This window comes from Scyliorhinus torazame, chromosome 1, assembly GCF_047496885.1.
Source record: "Scyliorhinus torazame isolate Kashiwa2021f chromosome 1, sScyTor2.1, whole genome shotgun sequence".
Taxonomy (NCBI): Eukaryota; Metazoa; Chordata; class Chondrichthyes; order Carcharhiniformes; family Scyliorhinidae; genus Scyliorhinus; species Scyliorhinus torazame.
In genome coordinates this window covers 102378485-102400987 of record NC_092707.1, presented here as the reverse complement: position 1 = coordinate 102400987, position 22503 = coordinate 102378485, and the positions used below count along the sequence as shown (strand labels likewise).

Below are 22503 nucleotides of genomic sequence, written 5' to 3'. Positions count from 1 at the left end.
GTTGGTTAAAAATAAATAATACTATGCCTACAAATCCATCTCGCGTTTTATTGAGGCCAGACTGACGGGTAAAGAATTCAATGTTTTGTCACTTGTGGAACAGCGCTAGTCACTGGCTGCCATCCTGAAAAAGACTTCCTTCTCCCCACTCTCTGCCATCAGCCAATCCTTTATCCATGCCAGTACCTTGACCCCAACACCATGGGCTCTTATCTTATTTAGCAGCCTCCTGCACAGAACCTTGTCAAAGGCCTTCTGTAAATCCAAATAGATCACGTCCACTGGCTCTCCTTTGTCTGACTTCATTACCTCCTCAAAAGAATTCTAACAGATGTCAGAATAGGGCTGACTCAACCCCATGCAATTTATAATAATAATAATCTTTATTAGTATCATAAGTCGGCTTACATCAAACCTGCAATGAAGTTACTGTGAAAATCCCCTAGTCGCCACACTCTGCGTCTGTTCGGATACACAAGAGGGAGAATTCAGAATGTTCAATTCACCCAACAGCAAGTACTCCGCAATCTCATCCTTAATAATGGACTCTAAAATCTTACCAATGACCAAAGTCAGGCTAACGGGCCTCTAATTTCCAGTCCTCTGTCCCTCCCTTCTTAAACAGGGGTGTTACATAGACATAGACATAGACATAGAACATAGTTACATTAGCCTCTTTCCAGTACTCTTGGACCCTCCAATTCCAGCGACTTCTGAAAGATCACCACCAATGCCTCCACAATATCCTCAACTATTTCCTTCAAAATCCTGGGGTGTAGTCCATCTGGTCCAGATGATTTATCCACCTTCAGACCTTTCAGCTCCCCCAGCATCTTCTCCTTAGTGATGGCCACTACACTCACCTCTGCCCCGGCTCTCGAAGTTCTGGTATGCCACTGGTGTCTTCCACCGTGAAGACTGATGCAAAATAACCTAATCAGTTCTTCTGCCATTTCTTTGTTCCCCTTACTACTTCTCCAGCCTAATTTCCCAGTGGCCCAATGTTCATCTTACCGTTTATATATCAAAAAACCTCTTGCAATCTTCTTTTATATTACTAGCTAGCTTACACTCATGTTTCATCTTCTCCCCCCTTATTGCTTTTTAGTTGTCCTCTGCTTGCTTTTAAAGGCTTCTGTCATGGAAGTGTCCCTTTAAGAAATGTTTTTCACTTATCACATGGCTTTAGTGATGTCACTGTAGATGGAGCTGGATTGTGGCTCTGAGAGTTGGTTTTACTTTCGCTTTGGTTTGGGCTTGTTTGTGGCTCTGGGTTTTTGCTTTACACATTTGGCTGCTGTACTCAGAAAGAGAGGTATCTTGGAGTGTCTCTATATCTTCAGCTTAAAAGCGGTTTCCAGATTACTTGATAACTTAAAAGAAATAATTGCTTTCTGGAAGGAATTCAAACCTGCTGTTTTGGAAAGGAATCAAGAGCATCCAATCCAGGTCTCGAGTACCGTGTGCTGGGCCGCACCTTTGAAAAGGGGTTTCTGGTTTATGAGATGTTGCTATTAAATTGGAACAGCTTAAGGGGGGAATTTATTAAGGGTTATACATAGAGTACTGTAGCTGTGTGGGATATTTCTGTGGTAGTTGATAAAAATGCTTACTGTGTGTGTTTATAAAATTGTTAACTAAATTTGTAGAATAAAGCTTGTTTTTGATTAAAAGTGCTTAAGGACTCTGTTGAATAACACCTGAAAGGCAGGCCCTTGTGCTCATCGTAACCAAAATCAATAAACAGTGTAGGTCAGGTGAACTCCATGATATACTTTGGAGTTTTCTAAACCCTGGCCCATAACACTTCCCAATCTGGCTTCACACTAATCATCATCACATTGTATGCTTTTTCTTTTGCTTTTATGCTGTCTCTGACTTTCCTCGACAGCCATGGTTGCCTTGTCCTCCCCTTAGTCTGTTTCCTCCTCGGGATGAATTTCTGTTGTAACTCCCAAATAACCCACAAAAGCTGCTGCCATTGCTGTTACATCATCTTTCCTGATAACTCCCCTTCCAATCAACTTTGGGCAACTTCTCCTTCATGTCTTTGTAGTTACCTTTATTCAATTGTAAAACCTTTACATCTGATTCCAGCTTCTCCCTCTCAAGATGCAGGGTAAATTCTATCATATTGTGGTCACTGCTCCCTAAGGGTTCCTTCACCTCAAGTTCCCTAATCAAGTCTGCCTCATTACACATCACCAAATCCAGAATTGCCTGTTCCCTAGTGGGCTCCACCACAAGCTGTTTCAAAAAACCCATCTTGTAGAAATTCCACAAATTCCTTCTCTTGGGATCCACTACCAACTTGATTTTCTCACTCCACCAGCATGTTAAAGTTCCCCATGATTATTACAATATTACTTTTCTTATATTTGACTTTTCTATTTCTTGATTTACTTTTTGCCCCACATCCTGACTACTGCTAGGGGGGCTGTATATAACTCCCATCAGGGTCTTTTTTCCTTTCCATTTTTCAACTCTACCCAAACTTATTCTATGCCTTCAGATACTATATCGCTCCTTGCTATCGATTAGTTTCATTCCTTACTAACAATGCAACCCCACCCCCTCTGCCTCTCCTTTCGATAGGACACATATCCGTGGATATTTAGATACCAGCCCTGATCCCCTCGCAGCCACGTCTCAGTGATGCCCACATCATACCCGTCAATTTCAGTGTGCACTGCAAGATCATTTACCTTGTTTCATATACTGCGCACATTTATGTACACCTTCAGTCCTGCGTTGACTGCCCCTTCTCATAGTTGTCACTTTATCTGCTGTGCCTGAAGTTAGACTACTTTCCATACTCTCTGTACTACGACTTGTTCACTACCTCTCCTGAGAAAACCCCTCCCCACCTTTAACTCGTTTAAAGTCCTCATCATTTAATCTGCACTCCTACCTTCTCCTTTTTTGATTTTCTAATTTTCCATACAACTGAAAACCCCCCTCTCCCCCCACCATTTAGTTTAAAGCCCTATCTACGTCTCTAGTTATCTGATTCGCTAGGACTCCGGTTCCAACGTGATTCAGATGAAGTTTGTCCCATCGGGACAACTCCTTCCTTCCCCAGTACTGGTACCAATGTCCCATGAATTTGAACCCCTTTCTCCCACACCAACCTTTGAGACACGTATGTACCTCTTTAATCTTATTGACTCTGTGCCAATTAGCTCATGGTTCAGGTAATAATCCAGAGATTATTACCTTTTTGGTTCTGCTTTTTAATTTAGCCCCTTGCTGCTCATATTCCTTCAGCATAACCTCTATCCTTGTTCTACCTATGTCGTTGGTACCTGTGTGGACAACTTGTTCTTTACCCTCCCACTCCAAGTTCCTCTGCAGCCAGATGAGAAATCCTGAACCCGAGCACCAGGTAGGCAACGTAACCTTCAGGACTCTTTTAAAAAATAAATTTAGAGTACCCAATTCATTGTTTCCAATTAAGGGACAATTTAGTGTGGCAATCTACCTACCCTGTACATCTTTGGGTTGTGGGGGCGAAAACCACGCACACACATTGAGAATGTGCAAACTCCACACGGACAGTGACCCAGAGCCGGGATCAAACCTGGGACCTCGGCGCCGTGAGGCAGCAGTGCTAACCACTGCACCACCGTGCCACCCACAACCTTTGGGACTCTTGACCCTGGTCACAGAGAACAGTGTCTATGCCCCTAACTATACTAACCCCGATTACATTTCTTTTATCTCCCCCCACTTGAATGGCTCCCTGTACCACGGTGCTGTGGCCATTTTGCTCATCCTTCCTACAGTCCCCGCTCTCATCCACACAGGGAGCAAGAACCTCAAGCCTGTTGGACAAGGAATGAGGCTCCTACAACCCTACCTCCTGGATCCCTCTACCTGCCTCATTCATAGTCACACCATCCTGTCCCTGAGAGAATTCAAGTAATTAATCTAAGTGTGACTGTCTCTGGAAACAGTGTCCAGGTAAAACTCTCCTCCTCCCTGATGAGTTGTAGCATCCAAAGCTCAATCTCCAGCTGATCAACTCTGAGTCGAAGTTCCTCAAGCAACCAACATTTGCTACAAATGTGTTCACTACAAACCACAATGGGGTCCGCCAGCTCCCACATCATGAAGGTACAACACCTGGGAGGGCACGGTGATTAGGCTGGGACTGGCAAGGGCTGGGTACAAAGCAGGATGAGGTATCAGGATTAAGTACTTGTAGGGGCAATGAATGGGGGGGGGGGGGGCGCGTGCAGGGTTGGTCAAGGTAGTAGGCAAGGCAAAGTAGTGAGGGCGAAAGGCCGCAGGTTGAGAGGAGGGCAGGAGAGATGGCATGGTGGTGATTAAACGGATAAAAGTTTTGGGTCATCTTTGATTACATCGCGTGCGCCATTTGTCACCTTACCAAAAACCCACCTGAGAATGAGAAGAAATCACACAGAAACAGCACATAAAAGAGGGGAGTAAAAGAGGGAACACCATGGACATGAGCGAGAGGACAGACACGCAGAAGATGCAATGCAATGGAAGATACAATGCAACGATTCACTGTGAGTAGCAGCAGAGAAGACCCACTGGATGAAGAAATAAACACTCCATATTAACTCTAGACATTTATTAATAAGTCATATGATTACATCCATCCCTGTAGGTACATGATACAGAGAATATAACTTGCAAGCTAGTACAAAAAGCTATACATACCTGCGGGAAAGGCATGTGCTCAGTCACTTTACCAAACGGAAATAAAAACACTTCTATTTTAGTAACAGACAATCAGGATAACATTGCTAGTTTTCAAATCTGATTCAGAATGATTGGAATAAATGATACAAATATTGTAGACTAAGAACAGAATTCTTGCATATAAACTGTACTCCAATCAACAGTATTATACAGTGTGTATGTTAGTACAATATATATATATATATATATATATATAGATAGATAGTTTATATATATATATATATATATATATATTATATCCCGTTGAAGGCACATAGTAACCGGTCTTTAGCACGCATGTATAGTCTGCACGAACTTCACAATTAATATCCGAATTTAACAAAATAAGATAAAGCAGGTGCATTTTTCTTATGTATAACTAGTGTGGTCAGATTTTTGAATTATCTTATATACATAAATATGGCTAAAACATTCTCGCAGCTAGCTTTATTTCAGTATTTTCCTTTATATTACCAGACAAGACCAAAGGTTGTGTGTGCGTGGGGGGTTGCTGGGGTGTCCAAATCACATGCAGCCCAAAGACCCCACCGATCTAGCCCCATGAAGCTCAGGCAACTCACTCCCGTTACTGATACTTGCAGTTTTGTGCGTTTGGATATTGTGGCTCTGTGGGTGTGAAAGATGTTCTTTAGTCCTGCCGCCCCCATGGTGGGTGAACCAGAATTCCATGACCTGTTGGGATGGGTTATATGTAGGTTAATAAGTGGTACCTGAGGTTCCATGGTATGTATCCGAGTGACTCACAAAAGGTGAAAAGCTTGGACACCCGCTGGTTTATCAGAGCAGGGAGATGACGATTGAAGTGGGTGGTTAGGAAAACATACCACCACTATGATGACATTAAAAATTCATTGGTTCTCCTCCTATTCATCATGGTTAAGCCTATAGACAAATTGCATCACTGCAACTAAACAGCAGTCAACAGTACAGTGAATAGACATATTGCATGATCGGAATGCCAACATAAAATGGTTGATGAGGCACAGCTACTTGGTATCAAAGCCATTCAAGCATCGATTGGGGCTGCGTTGCCGACTCATTGGCATGTAACCATCGCATTTGCTATTTGATTTCTTTCCCTGCCCCTTAAATTCTCAAAATGAACCGCCTTACATGGCAATCACTGGTTATACTGAATATCAATTAATTGTTTCAGGAGAGTTTTGCGACAGAGTAAAAGGCTTTTTTCAACAATTCTCAGACATTTCGCAATCTGCTATATCACATCAACAACCCATGATAAATGAGTATGGACAATCCCTTCTCCAAATGATTGATTGACTTCTTGCGAAGTGCCATTACTGGCCCCTTGCTTTTGTTATCTTCTACGTGGCTGCAAGTGGAGTTTCTACAGAGAGGGCAAGGAGGAACTGCATACTTCGTAGAACACTGTATTGTTACAGTAAAACCTGGTTTACTGTGCTGAAAAGCACAGCCTACTTGATACAGGGAAAGACTGGAGATTTTGAGTTTAGATGCATTCAGTCTTCTGCAACGGAAATAGTGTTTGAAATTTCTGATCTGTCTCCAATGCCAAGCACACTACATGCATCCTAATTCAGAGACAGCTTAGCCAGATCTTAGTTATGTTGCTGGAGAGAACATTGCACATCTTGCCTGGAAAGAGATAGGAGAAATAGAAAAAAAAGTGGCACTATTCTACATGCTGTAAGTTACACTTCCCTTGAAGCCCACAGAATAGCTGTGCAGAAAGTTATTCCCCAAACCAGTTGTGCTGGGTGTTATGAGTTGGCTTCAAGCTACACCACTGTGATATGTCTGGACCAGTCATTATAAGGTATCTTAAATAAATAAAAGGGCAGCCCCCCCCCCCCCGCAAAAATCCAAACTACTTCAATTTCCAATATGGTCTATGACAATTACTATGCCTTCTCCACCCCCAACAAAGAGTGATGCTCTACCCAGCTGACTACATTCGATTGGCCAAAATGTAAGAACTTGCTCCTCTGAAATATGTGAATTGGCTGCAAATTGTAGCTGTGATTTGTTTGGACCCAAGAGGCTATCCTAGCATATTCTACAGCTTGACATATTCTCTCTCTAGATGTAGACAATGACATGAAGGACAACATCTACAATGGTACTGCGGTGTGTCTTCAATTCAAGTAAGGAACTTCCAAATGCCCACCTTTCACAATTCATTGAAATTCTAGTGACAATGCTGCGCTGACATATGATTCAATTCAGAACAACAGTGAATCTGAGCCACTAATTTACCTGTAGTCAACCTAACAAACTGAAAGCAATACAGTAGTTACTACTTTTCAAGTTAATTAAAATACAATCCATATAAATGGGAATAGTGGAATATATCTCTGGTCTGAGTGCCAGAACTCTTCAATCCATGGATAAAAGCCACGAATAGGGATTAATAGGATTGGTCTCTCCTGTGAGATAAACTCAATATCCCACTACTCTAATGGTATAAAACACAGTTAAAATAATAAAGACACACAGACTACTATTAAACATACTGTATTTAAAAAGTTGTTTTTAATTACATGAAAACACAAACTAAAGGTAGTTCTTTAGGAGGTCATGAATACGCTAATCTGACTTCATAAAGTGTTACTCTTCTTCTCCCCGACATCCATAGTATAAAAATATTGAACAGATTACATTACATCATCTACTTTAGCTTTCTACAGTTTACAAGCCATCATAGACCAGAACAAAGGCTCTTCTCTCAAGTAGCTCTGTAATCAAATCAGGGCCTGTACATAGTACTGAACAACCCACTGAAAGGAAAAAAAAAAATTTCTGAAACAGTTACATGATCGATATAACATTTGTTTGCATCACGGAGGCTTGTAGCACGCACTCGGGAAATTTATCAAGGTCTACCAAACCTGCACACATTACAAATAGAACACAGGTAGCAAGCAGTTATAGGTATAACAGAATGAAGTTTCAGATATTGCATACAAACTGGCTCAAATATTTAGCATTCAAATCTCTGATTTTCCATCCATTTACCCATTATTGTACATGTTAAGAATAAAAGGACTTAAGCTAATGTACAATCCACCCCCACTAATAAATCAGGAGCAAAACACTCCCAAGAACTATTATCCATCACTTATGAGTTTACTTTGTGTGCTGGAGCCCCGGGCACTATCTTTTGCACCAGCCTTGAAATCGTGTTTCAATTCCCCACATGTATACTCTCTTAGCTTGCTCTCAGCCAAGGCTGCTCATCCTTAGAGCTCCTAAAGGGATGGATATAGGAAGCAGGCTCCTGACTCAGTGTCCCTAAATTGTTGCTCTTACCTATTGGCAAAATACAATGTTAACAGCAGCGATGTACATGCCGTCAGTTGCCAACCTTGGGGAAGGAACTGGTGAGGTGAGAGGAGTTGGGATGGGGGAAGAGTTCGTCAAACGGGGAAAAGAAAATAACAACTTCACCGAACATACGTCTTATTGCTTTGATTGTGTGGAGTGAATAGTCAGATACAGCATCAGGTGAGACTGGTTTCCTGATCACTGTATTGTCCTGCCTCCAATGACACTGATTATCAGAGGCATTTTCATCAGTGATTTGCCAGCAGTGTTACAGAGGACAGGTATCAAAACGCTTCTTAGGAAGGGGTTTGAGGAGAATGAGGGAGTTTTCACATTGAGATTCCACTAGTATTCAGAAATACTGAATCGGCATAACATCACGACAGAGGAAAATCTTCAAGCCAGAGTAAAACTGCACAAGTTCTGCACCTGTGAAGCTGTTCCAATGCAGTCAAATTTTCCCTGCTTTGCACATGAGGGATGCTGACACGAGTCAACTGAGCAGAGTTTACATTTCAAGCTATGGATTGAAGAACACACTCCTGCATCACGCTACTGAGTTGACTTTAAGTGCAAAATCTGCCCAGTCCAAACTGCAATCAATTCCTGGATGAACTCTTTTAATTTTCGTCCTAACAAGTTGCCACCTGAATCAGGTTGATAATGCAGTACCAACTAGTGAATTCACAGATGCTAAACATTAGAGACGCCAGAGTTATTGAGGGAGAGGGGAAACATGGGGCAGAATGAGTAAGAAGAGATGGAAATGATTGCAGACAGAATGGGTGCAAATGAATTGCCCATTCACAAGGCTAACATACAGATCTGCTTTCACTTCTGCAGAAAATGGTGTAAATGCATCAATGTTTGATACATTTCTGTAGTACTACTTGATAATATTCACCAGTAATGAACAAATCTATCAAAAAGGCAGATGAGAATGATGCGATCACCTGGGAGAACCCATTCAATTTGATGAAATAACCTTCACCAGTAATAGCTTGGGCCTGGCAAATTAAAGCACCAGCAAATTCTACCTTTAAAACGGGAGTTTTAAATATTGAATTTTGACAGTATGTAATCACAGTAAAGAAAGCATTCCAGTGTATTATGGTGCATCAGCACTTAACTATTCCCTAACCCTCTCACAGGATGCTGCAATACAAATTTTGGCCATTTCAGAAAGAGAATCTTAAAATCAGATTTGCTGGGATTTTATCCAGTCAGAAAGGCAAGTAATTAGCTAGCAAAGTCAGTGCCTCCATGACTTTGTTTTAGTGCAACATTATTACTCTGAAACCACAAAGCATGCTAAAAGCATCACATTTGCAGAAATGTGCTCGATTTATGATTCATGTCACATACCACCAATTACTTTCCCCCTGGACAGAAAAGATCCATAATCTTAAAAACTTTGCGTCATCAAGTGCACTTGGAAATAAAAAGAGCACTAAGTCAGCTATGTTGCAATACTGTCAATTCATCCCATTATACTCTTCCAGAATTGATGACTGGCTTGTACCTGAGAGTACATAAGGCCAGTATTGATAGGGTTCAGAATGTACTCTCCAAACTCAAGTTTGATTTGACTTTGGAAGGCCAATAGCTAGAACTGGATTTATTACATCACAGTTCAAGTTGATTTAGCGCGATGCTTTCCAACAACCTTTACACAGCAGACAAACCCTAATGACAGCATTCCTAGGTTAGTTTATATTGGTAGTTAAAATTCTTCATCAAGCATGAACAAACAAGAATGTGCGTGCTTACAGCAGTTTTGCCTACCCCAGGGTGCGTTTCCACACAAGACACCAAGATATGATATATGGGTAACTCGCTCAATCCCAGATTCAGTCCATTTTTAGATTTGCTTTAATAAACAATACTGTATAATCACACACAGTTGTACACTGATCAAATAGTTGGTTTAGAGGTTATGTTATTGAACTGGTAATGCAGAGGATGGGTCTTCAAAATACATCTTGGAAATTTGAGAATTTAAATTCAGTTTAGAAAATCTGGAAACAAAAGAGTTTGTATCAGTAAAGTGACCATGAATAGGCGTGCAAAAGTACACAGAAGACAAGGTGGGCCATTGGGAGCGGAGTATCTAATAGCACTAACTATGTCAAAATATTTTTAGGAGGGTTAACTATTGTCATTGGGAGGGGTGTATCTAATAGCACTAACTGTGTTGAAATTTTCTTGGGGGGGTTAACTATTGTCATAAGAACCAATGGCAGCTTCCATGATGCAGGCTATCGACCATTTGAACAGCAATGAAATGACCAAGAACAGCAGGGAGGATTACTCTCAAATAGTTCAGCTAGATGCATCAAAGCACTGCAAAAGACCTGCAATTTCATAGGTTAATTAAAATGCCAAGCTGCCCTGGCAGTCTAATGAGCAAATATAACATTGCAGTCATACAGATTCCACGCCTGTGATGTTGGGACATGTCAGCTTAGCATTAGAATGAGATTCCAGATTGCTCCTGATTATTAGTCACACAGTGAGTTCACAGGAATGGATATTGGGGTGATGACAGGGTTGAGCTCAGCTGTGATGCATCGCATAGTCAAAAAAACACCAGCAGCGAAGAGTATCCCAGCCTGAGCTTTGGCTTGCATTCACTCTTGGTTTTCTCTACAATGAGCAGTTTTCAAGGCCTTAGAGAGATGTGGTTCTCATGGCCTTGGAGAGATGCAAGAGACTTACTCGAACTGTATCATTAAAAAGAGATTTCAGTTACGCGGAAAAGCTGTGGTTGATCTTAAAACGAGAGGGTTAAAAGATTTGACAGAGATGTTCAAAATCATGAACAGCTTTGATAAAATGAAGGAGTACAGGTGGCAGGAAAGTTGGTAACTAGAGGACACGGGGTTAAAAAGAGCCAGAGGTGACACGAGGAAACTTTTTAAAAAGAAAAACAAGATTCAACAGTAATCTTCAAGAGATGAGCACATGAATTGAAGAGATTTATCTGGCTATGGGGAAAGAGCAGATCTACCATGGAGCTGGCACAGGGATGATGTGCCAAACGAGCTCCTTCTGCGCTGTTTCATTCTACGATCTAACAAAGTCACTTACCCGTTTCTAAAGAACATATTTACAATATTACATAGAATAACGATAAACAGAGCCGGGACTGTCACTTAAAAGTCCTGTGGAAGTACAAGTATCTCCTTTTGTACTTTTCACAAATTCTGCAGAGGACAAGCTGAGAGATGGCATAAATGTAGAAAATAATTTCTCCAGTCACTTCATGCAGCATTTCTGCCCGCACCCAACTATCACTGGGAGAAACTGCAACATCAACTCCAAATATAGCAGTGAACAGACACCTGGAACTCACCATGGCTTTATCGAGGTTGCGTCTGTGTTTTGTCTGTTCTTTATGCCCTATTGCAGTTGGCTGCTAGTATTCAGGCAGCCACTAGATGGTATCGCAGAACAAGTGAGGTTCACTCAAATCGCTTTAGACCTTAACTGCAGAATCCAAATGAGGCCTACAACATACAGTTCCAGTAACATGAGCAGCTGCCTATTGCCGGATTCTTCTTCAAAGATTTTAATATGAAAAGAGGGAGAAAATAATATAATTTGTATTTAGTTAGTCCTCACCATCACTGCCCTCCCCACATTTTATGGGCTCCACGGCCCTCCTGGACCTTGGCTCAAGTCTACATTCATGTTGAAGTCTCGATAATGAGTGAGAGCTACTCAACCACTGCTGCCAAGCATGATCATGTCCTCATCTATGTTTATGTACAGTGTCTAGGAGCAGTTAACGAGTGGGTAATAATCACAAACAGAACTTGTTCTTGGTCCACCATCAATACTTATCAGGGGTTAATCACAGAACCTTTCTGATCTGTGAAACTCAATACAGGGCCAGGTGGGGTCCTCACCAACAAAACCATCTTTCTGGTCAGTTTAACTGCTGCATCGCCCCTGGATGTTTGGGCCACCGGTTCCTTGGAGAATGAACTATTCAACGAAGTCAGATTGCAAGAAAGACCTGCATTTATCGTATGCTTTTCATGATGTCAGGATGTTCCAAAATGTTTCACAGCCATTGAAGTACTTTTGAACTGTAGTCATTACTGTAATGTAGGAAACACAGTAGCCTATTAGCACACAGCCAGCTCTCACAAACAGCAATATGATAATGGTCGATCTGTTCGAGTTCGGTTGACTGGGGGTAAATATTAGCCAAGTTATTGCGCAATTACTCCCCAACATGGGAGCTTTACATCTGCTTGCTGGAGCAGACAAAGCCTCAACATCTCGTTCGAATGACAGCCCAGCTGACAGTGCAGAACTCCCTGAGCACTTCAGTGGGTGCCTAGGTTTTTGAGTTCAGGCCTCTGGCGTGGGACTCCCTTCTCACTCAGGAGGAACTCAGAGCTACCCACTGAACCATGACTGACATCTGCTGGGCACACCACTGCTCCTTCCTCAGCAGCACCACCTGACAAGAGTGCCCTGATAGGCAAAACCAAGCATCCAGGCTTCAGTTCTGCATTTGGACTACCAGGAACCAAGCTGAGCTTCTCCAGCAGTGTTGGACAGATCTACACAGCTCCAGGTACAATTCCAGAGAATAGAAATACATCTTCCAAGAAGAAGAACTTCTAGAGGAACAACAGAATTGAAAAGCAGAGAGGTTAAGTTAAATCTGAATAAAACCTTGGTTAGACCACACCTAGAATACACATCATTCTGGTCCCTATGTTACACAAAGGGTATAGAAGCACTGCAGAAGGTGCATATTTTCAGAGGATAACTGAAGTGAGGGCAAAGGATGGGGCACTTTTCTCTCTGGAAAAGACTGAGGGGTGACCTTTTGGAGGTCTTCAAAATAACAAAAGGACTCAATGAAGTTGTTCATGTTTCTACTTGTAAGAGTATCCAAACGTTAGAGGTCATAAATGTAAGATAAGCACCCAGAGAGTGGTTAAAATGTGGAATTTGCTACCATATGGAGTGGCTGAGACAAATAGCATAGATACATTAAAGGGTAAGGTAACTAAGTTAATGTGGAGAAAGCAATAGGTTCTGCTCAGAGGGTTAGATAAATAAGGACAGCGGGTTTTTTTGTGGAAACTAGCATAGGCCAGTTGGGCTGAATGGTCTGTGTCTGTGCTCTAAATTTCTTGCAACAAACCTAATCCAGCTTATTAAAAAAGAGTTTACTGCCAGCTCTGTCTGCATGATTAAATCAGTGTCCAGCAAAAATGTTGCCAAATCTGTTCTCTCACAATGTCTGTATGCACGTGCTTTCTGTAAGAAGTCATTGGATAGCAAACAGGTGCTGCATCCCAATTCAGCTCCCAGCCACGAAGAGTGCCGCACCCTATTGCTATCCAATATGGGACCGGATAGCTAGATACAGGACAGGAAAACAAACATATTTGACCCAGCCCTCAGCCCCCTGACTATTCTGAAGATCAATGGTGAGTCTGGGGCATGCCTGGAGCAAGCTGACTGTCTATCCTTGTAACTTACATCAACAGAGTAATTCAGAAACCTAAAAAAATCAGGTCTCTATGCAGCACAGAACTTAATCACATGGCCATTTGAGGCGGGAGATATAGAATTAGCCCATATAGTCCAAACCTACCTTGCTGCAGCCACAGCAATAGCATTTTCAATTCCCTGCTTATCACCAAAACCTTTCATACCCATAGAAGATACTGTGCCTTTTACAATGTTAAATTATTTTAAGAGCTTGGGGAGTACTCTCTTCCTGCCTGTGACCCTGGCCGTTGTTTCTTCCTGAAAGATAGTGACAAACATGCAGTACACGAGACTCTCTGTGCGATCTCCCAAAGTCCCCTAGCCGCGTGTTTCCCGGCGCTGACATGGTCGAGAATCACGTGGCTATTCAACACGACATGCGTTGTACAAGGTGCTTGAACGGGGAACGCACGATCGAGGCCGCACATAGCCCTGTTTTTTTTTTTTACAGTGGGGAGCTCCGCACGCCGGAACTCTCCAGTGTAGCGAGACGCTGTCTGAAGTGATCCTTAACCCCCCCCCACAAACACCCACACAGGGCACCCCCGGCCTGATCGCGCACGTGTGCAAAAAATGTGTGCCAGCCTGACACTGCCAAGGTGCATAGGTGGCATTGCTAGCTGGCACAGGCACTGCCAGGTTGGCACCCATGTGGCAATGCTAGGGTGCCAGGCTAACACTGCCAGGGTGCCAGGCTAGCACTTCCAGGGTACCCAGTTGGCACCAGCAGTGTCAAGGCACCACTCTGCCCAAACAGCATGCAGCTGGGGCCCTCCATTCCCCTGGGAGACCCCCATGAGTGGTGTTCCAACTGGTCCCTGTTTGTGGGGTGCTTGCACAAGGTCTCGGAGGAGAAGATGTGAATCCCAAAGCCTCAGGTACCTCGGGAATCTGCACAGTAGAGTGAGGCTAGCGGTCTTGTTCTAATATGCAGATTTACCAAAAAGTGATCCAACCCACAATGAGCAGGATTTACATTGCAACATCCCACAAGGTTGCGTTGGATCTCGCGAGGTGTTGCGAGCCGGGTAGATCCCAGGAGCAGGGTCTCCCGGCTTTCATTGGCCACTCTGTGCAGCGGCGAGCTGCTTTTCCGGCGCACCGTGGATCGCGCTCCTCATATTGTGAAAATTGCAGCACATGCACAGACTTCAGTACAAATTGGAATAAAAATATTTGTTTGAAATAAATGTAATAAAACCCTTGGCATGTATCGCAAGGAACAATGATCCTCTCAAAGACTACTCGCCAAGTTTCTTCAGCATCCATAATACTTAATTCCCCTAATGCAACAACCCTAGAAGCATCAAACTCAGCAATTCATCTAATTGGTCAATGTTTACAGTAACTTCTGGATTTTGTGTCCATCTTTTCCTGGCTTGTTTGGTAACCGCAGGTGCCCAGTTTCTAATTTGCTAAGTATCTACCACCTGCCATTCAGTAACAGACATGGCAGCTGCCCAATTGCAAATTACCCGTTGCTAATGGGGGCAACAGTTGAAAGGGGAAGCTGAGAAATCATTAATTTGAAACAGTATACTTAAAGACACTTAAAACAAACTTTTTTTAAAGAGTACCCAATTCTTCTATTCTTTTTCCAATTAAGGGGCAATTTAGAGTGGCCAATCCATCTACCCTGCACATCTTTGGCTTGTGGGAGTGAGACCCATGCAGGCACAGGGGGAATGTGCAAACTCCACATGGACAGTGACCCAGGGCTGGGATCGAATCCGGGTCCTCAATGGCGTGAAGCAGCAGTGCTAACCACTGCGCCGCCATGCCGCCCCTTACTTAAACAACACTGCCCGAATACTCCTCAAATCTCCTCCCCATTCATTCCTAGCTGCTCAAGAAAAGAGCCTCCCATTTCTAATCTTATTGGCCAATACTGAGAGTTCTAAAAGCTGCCATCTCACAGTTTGAACACAAGTCAAATAAACTCCACAAGACTAAATTTCCAGCTCAGATCAACCCTTTCTTTGGTAACATCAAACTCCATTCAGGAGCTTATCAGTACAGTAACAATTGCTTCTCCAGGTTAAGGCAGAAATTATTATTTTTTTTAAAGAAAAGGTATTTCCTTATTAAATGCACTCCTCATATTATTCTCATCCAAAAACATTTCTGCGGAACCAAATAATCCAAATACTCTCATAAAAACCCTTTACATCTGTGCAGCATTGATTCCTGATAATCACAAAGCAGGTTCAAAGACCCAACTATACTCCTTACTTTCCATCCACTCTTATGATACAGAATTTCGGATATAAAGCCTCCCATTTCTTTGTGCTGTGCAGCCTTTTTAAATGTTCTTGGGTTTGCCTTTTTGCCAAATGTTGAATCTTGGGTTTGTAGATTTGTCAAATGTTCACCCCCGACTCTCTCAAAGGCATATTGGACATATTTCTACAGGTGTAGGGCAGCCTCTAGTTCTTTGTCCACTTGGTGTGTGAATCTGGAAAATGAATGGCAACAGAGCTCTCAAGTGTGCAGTGAGGCCAGGACAGCCAACCCCGATCCTGTCCTCACCTGATGTCCACATAAGCAATTTCTAGGAGGGTCACTTGGTGCACGGTGACCAGGATATATATTGACATGGGACTTACCTGTGATTGGAGGAAAATCATATCCAGCCCTGATCCCGTAAACACTCCCAAGTCCCTACACATTTCCAACAAAAGCCACTCACTGACTGAGTAATTAGGAGCAGAAACTCTAGCCCACTTGCCCTGACCTAGTTCAGGGTCAGTGTGGGGTCTTTTATGAGACCCATAACTATAATCTGGTTGAGATTATTCTAGGTGCCACTGTCCAGGGTAGAAATCTGGGAGTTCAATCAATTTCATTCAGATTTGATGGCAACACCAATAAACAAATGGGACAAGGAACACACAATAAATTAGCCTTTTAAATGTAATCAGCCTGTGGAAAATGTTAATCTAAATACAACATTTACTGGGAAACTATTCCTAGGTTTATCAGGATACGTGTTATTCATTGACAAATGAAGGATAACTGCTAATAATCAGCACAAGCTCCCGCACTTTTATACAAGGGAGGAAAAAGGGAGCAGTGTGAATCAGTAGTGCGTGCACTGTCCATCACCTGAGACCTTGTCATTAACATTGTCTCGACAGATGGGATGAATGACCCTCTTCTCTCTTAAGTGTAGGAAGTAACAAAGGGAATTTAGCACCATTTCCATCCAGTTCTATGAGTCACTACAAGTTAAAAACTCCACTCAGAATCTGTAAGAATAGCGGTATGGAAACAGAGAAGTTTGGACTTGATGCACGTTGTGACAGCACGGGATCTGTGCCAGACCTGACCTGAGGAAGTGCTCCAAACTAATCCGTTACCCAAGTAGAAAAGTGTTCTATTCCCTAGTACAAAACCTCACCAAATATATATATATATATATATATATATATATATATATTTAACAAAGACAAAACATAACTTAATACATATCTCTAAAGTATCCATAATATTAATTTAAATGGGAGATGTCAACAAAATGCTCATTCCCATCCAAATAAATTACAGAAACTCTAATGAAATGGACAAAAAAAACAGATTTAGTAGTCCCTGCTGTTTGATTGGATCAGAATTACACCAGCCTGGATCACTCAAAAGTACATGTAGGCTCCTGCATCAAGGACACCTCAAGCAATTCACTGACCAAACCACATGGCCAATTTTAAACACTGGTTCTCATGACCACAAGGATTTTGTAAACAGAAGTGTATTGTTTTAAATAAAAGCATGTTTTTTGCTCTCTATCCCCCCCCGCCGCCCCGCTCCGATTCCTTTTCATTTCAGGTGCCACGTTCTTTCAAGCAACAGGACTCCATGTGGAACATAAATAACAAGAAATAAGGATATCTATCCACACCCTCTATGCAGCAGACAACTTAACACGGGACACAAAAATATGTTTATTTGAGGCAGGAGATGTAGCTCTCTCTCCCCCAGATGTGAATTTCTCAAATGCAGCACAGCCACATCCTAGCCTGTCAGGAATGTACAGCAGCACGCAAACCAGCTGCAACTGACACACAGCTCCATGATTCAAAATGACTGACCATCCTGATTGGAGTCACTAATCTGGATATTGAGAACTGCACCATACATAGAAAATGCAATTTCCAGTTTCATTTTAGGGCCAGAAGGGATCTGCCATTTTAACTGACATTTACTTCTTTCTACTTTAAAGAGAATGGTTTTATCTCATATTAGCCAAACACCTAATTTGTGGTGTTAATAAGCAGCAGTCGTTCCTTTTTTTTAGCCTCTGCTATGCTCCATCTGCAATTTCAAAGCCCATCGCATTTTTAAACGAAATACAGGTTAAAATCACATTGAAGGGCGGCATGGTGGTGCAGTGGTTAGCACTGCTGCCTCACGGTGCTGAGGACCCGGGTTCGAATCCCGGCCCTGGGTCACTGTCCATGTGGAGTTTCCACATTCTCCCCATGTCTGCGTGGGCTTCACCCCCACAACCCAAAGATGTGCAGGTTAGGTGGATTGGCCACGCTAAATTGCCCCTTAATTGCAAAAAAAATAATTGGATACTAAAAAAATTTTTTTAAATCACATTGTATGGTGTTTGCAATAAAGGCAGCAATTGTATGAAGCTCCTTTTTCCTCTATTTATCCAAAGGCATTAGTTCCAGACAAAGACAGTGCCATGTTAATAAAACCGCAGAGCCAAACTTAACTCAATCGCTAGTTGATAAATGAGCATGAATAAAAACCAACTATATATTTAACTGGGTATCAACTTTCTGAAGATCTGGTTCACTTGCCTCTGAAGACTTGACCTACATTAAAAAAGCGCCTTTTCCTGCCCTGTGGATTTTCATTCCTTGACCTTGAAGCCTTTGAAAGCAAACCCCAAGACTCACATAATCTGTACACAAAACACTTTGCTAATCTCTAGCTCCTATCCTTTTTTTAAAAAACCAGTTCATCTACTTAATATAAAGTTTCCAACAGAACGTTTTCACCTCGTGGAGTGCGCAGTCATTCACTGCTTTGAAGAGGTGGCTAACAGCCTGCTGGTGTCTGGTGTCAAAAGAGATCACAATTGTTAAGATGCACAGGAAAGTGATGCACCTTCTGCAATTTTAACTTGGGATTTCATTAAAAATCAGATCAGTTGGAAGAGCTTTTGTATATCAATGAATCAATTTGCATATGAGCTTAAAAAAGGACTCAAACTTCCAAATATCAGGACCTCAAATCATGGTACCATCCGGGGGTAAAAGGTTGTGGGTTCTCTCTCCAACAACAGTTAACAACTGCATTCACTTTAGAACTGGACAGCATGCTCTGTAGGTTAAATAGAAGTCACTAGAATTTTGTCTCATCATTGTGTGGTAATGTGCTTGTCGATGTGTCCACAAATATTCCCCGACTGAGATCATTTCAACATTGTTTTCCCCCCCACAATTTAGTTATCGAGTACCAAACAGCGAAATTCAACACAAACACGTGGCATTGCTACATGCATTGCGATCAGCAGTTTGGAGCTTGGGAGTGCCCTTTGTAAGACATCACTGTAATGGGATGTCCCTTTACATCCAGGCTAGCCCCATGGGTGACTCAAACATCCAATTTCTATCCACAAAAGCACTCAATAAATCTGTGAGCTGTGTATCTAAGCCATTGTATAAAGGACACCTAACAACTAACAAAGGCCTGTGCAAGGGCTGTTCTTTCCTGGGGTTGAGTTACAATTTCTTGGAAAAACTCAATATTTGGTACTAAACTGATTTAACTCTTGTATCTAATTCATTCCTCAGCACACTCTTCAAATTTAAAAAAAGACTACTTAGTGTATACTTTTAGCATTTAAGAACATAAGAAACAGGAGCAGGAAATAGGCCTGTCAGCCCCTCAAACCTGCTCCGCCCTTCAATAATTTCATTGGGCAGATGCTTGTTAGCTGGCATGGGAGCACGTCTGCCGAAAGGACATGACGCGGCCATTTGATTAAAAGCAGTTCTTTGGAAATAATCAGCTGCTGGAGACAACCCCCAATTCATATACTGAATGTGGTACAAATACACCTGCTGCATCCAAATTGTGGGGTAACTGACACCTAATATGAAAGGGCAAGGAACCATCTTCGACCCAAGAAAATTCTCTGGAGAACACCAAGTCTGATGGTCAGGATGATACAACACCCGACGGACCCTTTCCCATCATCCAGTGTTTTGTTTTGGATGTCTTTTTTTAAAAGATGTAGACAATTTAAAACACTGCCATTCACTGAACGCTGACCATCTTTTGTCCTTTGAGGAGCTGTTCCTGGATGAGGCCTCACTTCTGCTCTGCAGGGTCCTCAGTGCTCTGTTCAGGTTCTGGACCAGGACCAGGATCAGGACCAGGATCAGGACCAGGATCAGGATCAGGCTCAGGATCAGCCAAAGTGGAGCCAAATGCATTCTGAACAATCTGAAACCCGAATGACTCCAAGAGGGACATGTTTTGCTGGGGTGAAAAGGGCGAGCTTAGGCCAGTGGGCAAGTCAGCCAGTGCACCCCCAGTGGGCTTGACGTGGACCTTTAGCATATGCTTGTTCAGATAGGACTTGGATTTAAACACTGAGCCGCAGTCTGGGCAGGTGTATTTTTTCGGTTCAGTGTACTGCTCAGTACCGGCTTCGATTTTAATTTTCCCATTGTTGAGGTCACACTGAAAGGACTCATCCTGGTCGTGTTTCAGAGGAGATTTAAGGTCACTGATGTCGGAGAGATCTCCAAAGGAGTCAGAGTTGTCCTGCGAGTCCTGATGCTGACACTTCAACCCGTCCATCTCACCATCTGCAGAAACATGAGAAAATCAATGTTAGTCACAGATTTTGTGACAGGAAATACAAAAGCAAATCAGGCACCACAGCCTTCCACACCATCCAATGCCCTGACCTGACCCAACGCCCTACCTATGGACTTAAAAGCATGCTTTACTTCACAAAATATCATTTCCAATTCAAGCGCTTTACATTCATTTACATAGTTTGCACATAAAATTCACCAACAAGCACGCCTTAAAACTAAATGAAGTATTTTGGAAGAACTACAATATTTGGATTTGTTTGAAGGGTCAGAAACAGTTGAAACGTCCTGGAATAATAATGCACCACAGTACAGACCCTGTTTTTTGTTCGTGTACGAGTATAGATCCTCAAAAAAAAAATCTAGTCATTCCCTTCTTTCCACAGCCCTCCAAAAGGTTAAAGCGATGGCAGTGTCATAGGTTAGTGCACATAATCTGGCAACGGAAGTTTCCAATTTTAGTCAGACACCAGCATAAGATGTAATGAAAAAGACATGGAGAGAGGCAGAAGTTCCCAAGATCAAACTTACTGGGCCACTGAGACACACAGTGCCATTGTCAGTGCAACACAGGAATCTACAATCAATAATGGATATCTGGTCTCAGATCCCTGGCAGCAGATTACCTGTTTGCTTTCTCAACTGGGGAAACACGTGACAAAATAAAAGCAGCTTTTTAAAAAAATCCATAGAAACCAAAAGGGATAGTAACAAAACAACACGTTAAGAGTTGTGGCTGGATATCTTTTTAAAAGGATAACTAAGATTTTATTGGAAAGTAATCTACCCCAAAGTCTTGTTTGATGCTTCCAATAAAATACATCCATTGCACGTGTCACTGCAGGTCCACGACACACTGCAGGAAGCTTTTGAGGGAATTAGGAGACTTTTTCATGATGATCATCTTTGAGGTTCACGCAACCTGAAGCAATACAATTTAAAAAGGTGGCATGTGATTGTGAATCGGGTACGGTAGAATGCAAGGAGTGGGATGTGCAAAATAATTCATCAGGATCTTTCCCATGAAATCCATTGGATCCCTGCAGTGCAGGAGGCTGTTCAGCCCATCGAGTCTGCACTGACCAACCCAAAGAGCACTCTACCCAGGCATACTCCCCAACCTATTCCAATAACCCCGTGCATTGATCATAGCCAATCGACTTAACCTGCACATCTTTGGACTGTGGGAGGAAACCTGAACACCCGGAGAAAACCCACTCAGGCACAGGGAGAAAGTGCAAACTCCACACAGTCACCCAAGGCCAGAATCAAATCTGGATCCCTGGCATTGTGAGGCAGCAGTGCTAACCACTGTGTCACCATGAGCTGGACAATTTGTGTGCTGCAAGCAACTTGATCTACTTGACCTTTCCCATCATGTGTCGGTGATATCCATAATTGCTGGTGACCATGACATCATCACCTTTTCCACTTCCAGTTGGTCAAGTAGTTGGTGTGGTTCGAGCTTTGGTTTAAACTAAGTGGTATATTGGAAAACATTTCTCCATGTCTGCGTGGGTTTCCGCCGGGTGCTCCGGTATCCTCCCACAGTCGAAAGATGTGCAGGTTAGGTGAATTGGCCATGCTCAAATGGCCCTTAGTATCCAAAAGTTAGGTTAGGTGGGGTTACAGGGATCGGAGGGTTTGTGCAGACTTGATGGGCCGAATAGCCTTGGAATATTGCGCACAATTCTGGTCGCCACATTACCAGAAGGATGTGGAGGCTTTGGGGAGGGTGCTGAGGAGGTTTACCAGGATGTTGCCTGGTCCGGAGGGTGTTAGCTATGTGTAGAGGCTGAACAGACTCGGACTGTTTTCATTAGTCAGAGGTTGAGGGGTGACCTGATGGACGTCTACAAGATTATGAGGGGCATGGATAGAGTGGATGGGCAGGCACTCTTCCCCAGGGTGGAGGGGTCAGTCACCAGAGGGCATAGGTTTAAGGTCCATGGGGCAAAGTTTAGAGGAGATGAGCTAGGCAGGTTTTTTTTTTTTATACATGGAGGATGGTCAGTCAGTGCCTGGAACGCATTGCCAGGGGAGGCTGCGGAAGCAGATACATTAACGGTATCCAAAAGGCATCTCGACAAATACATGGATA

The 22503-nt window shown here is 42.7% G+C and overlaps 1 protein-coding gene across 2 annotated transcripts in view; it reads right to left on the bottom strand.

Moving 5' to 3' along the window:
• Positions 1 to 4585: 4585 nt before the first annotated feature.
• LOC140410616 (POZ-, AT hook-, and zinc finger-containing protein 1-like) overlaps positions 4586 to 22503 on the bottom strand; it is a 139080-nt gene continuing 121162 nt past the window's right edge. For both annotated transcript variants that reach the window (XM_072498933.1, XM_072498941.1), the window contains one exon: positions 4586 to 20390. In XM_072498933.1, coding sequence (XP_072355034.1) covers positions 19888 to 20390 — 503 coding nt within the window. In that variant the 3' untranslated portion in view covers positions 4586 to 19887. The remainder of the gene's footprint in view (positions 20391 to 22503) is intronic.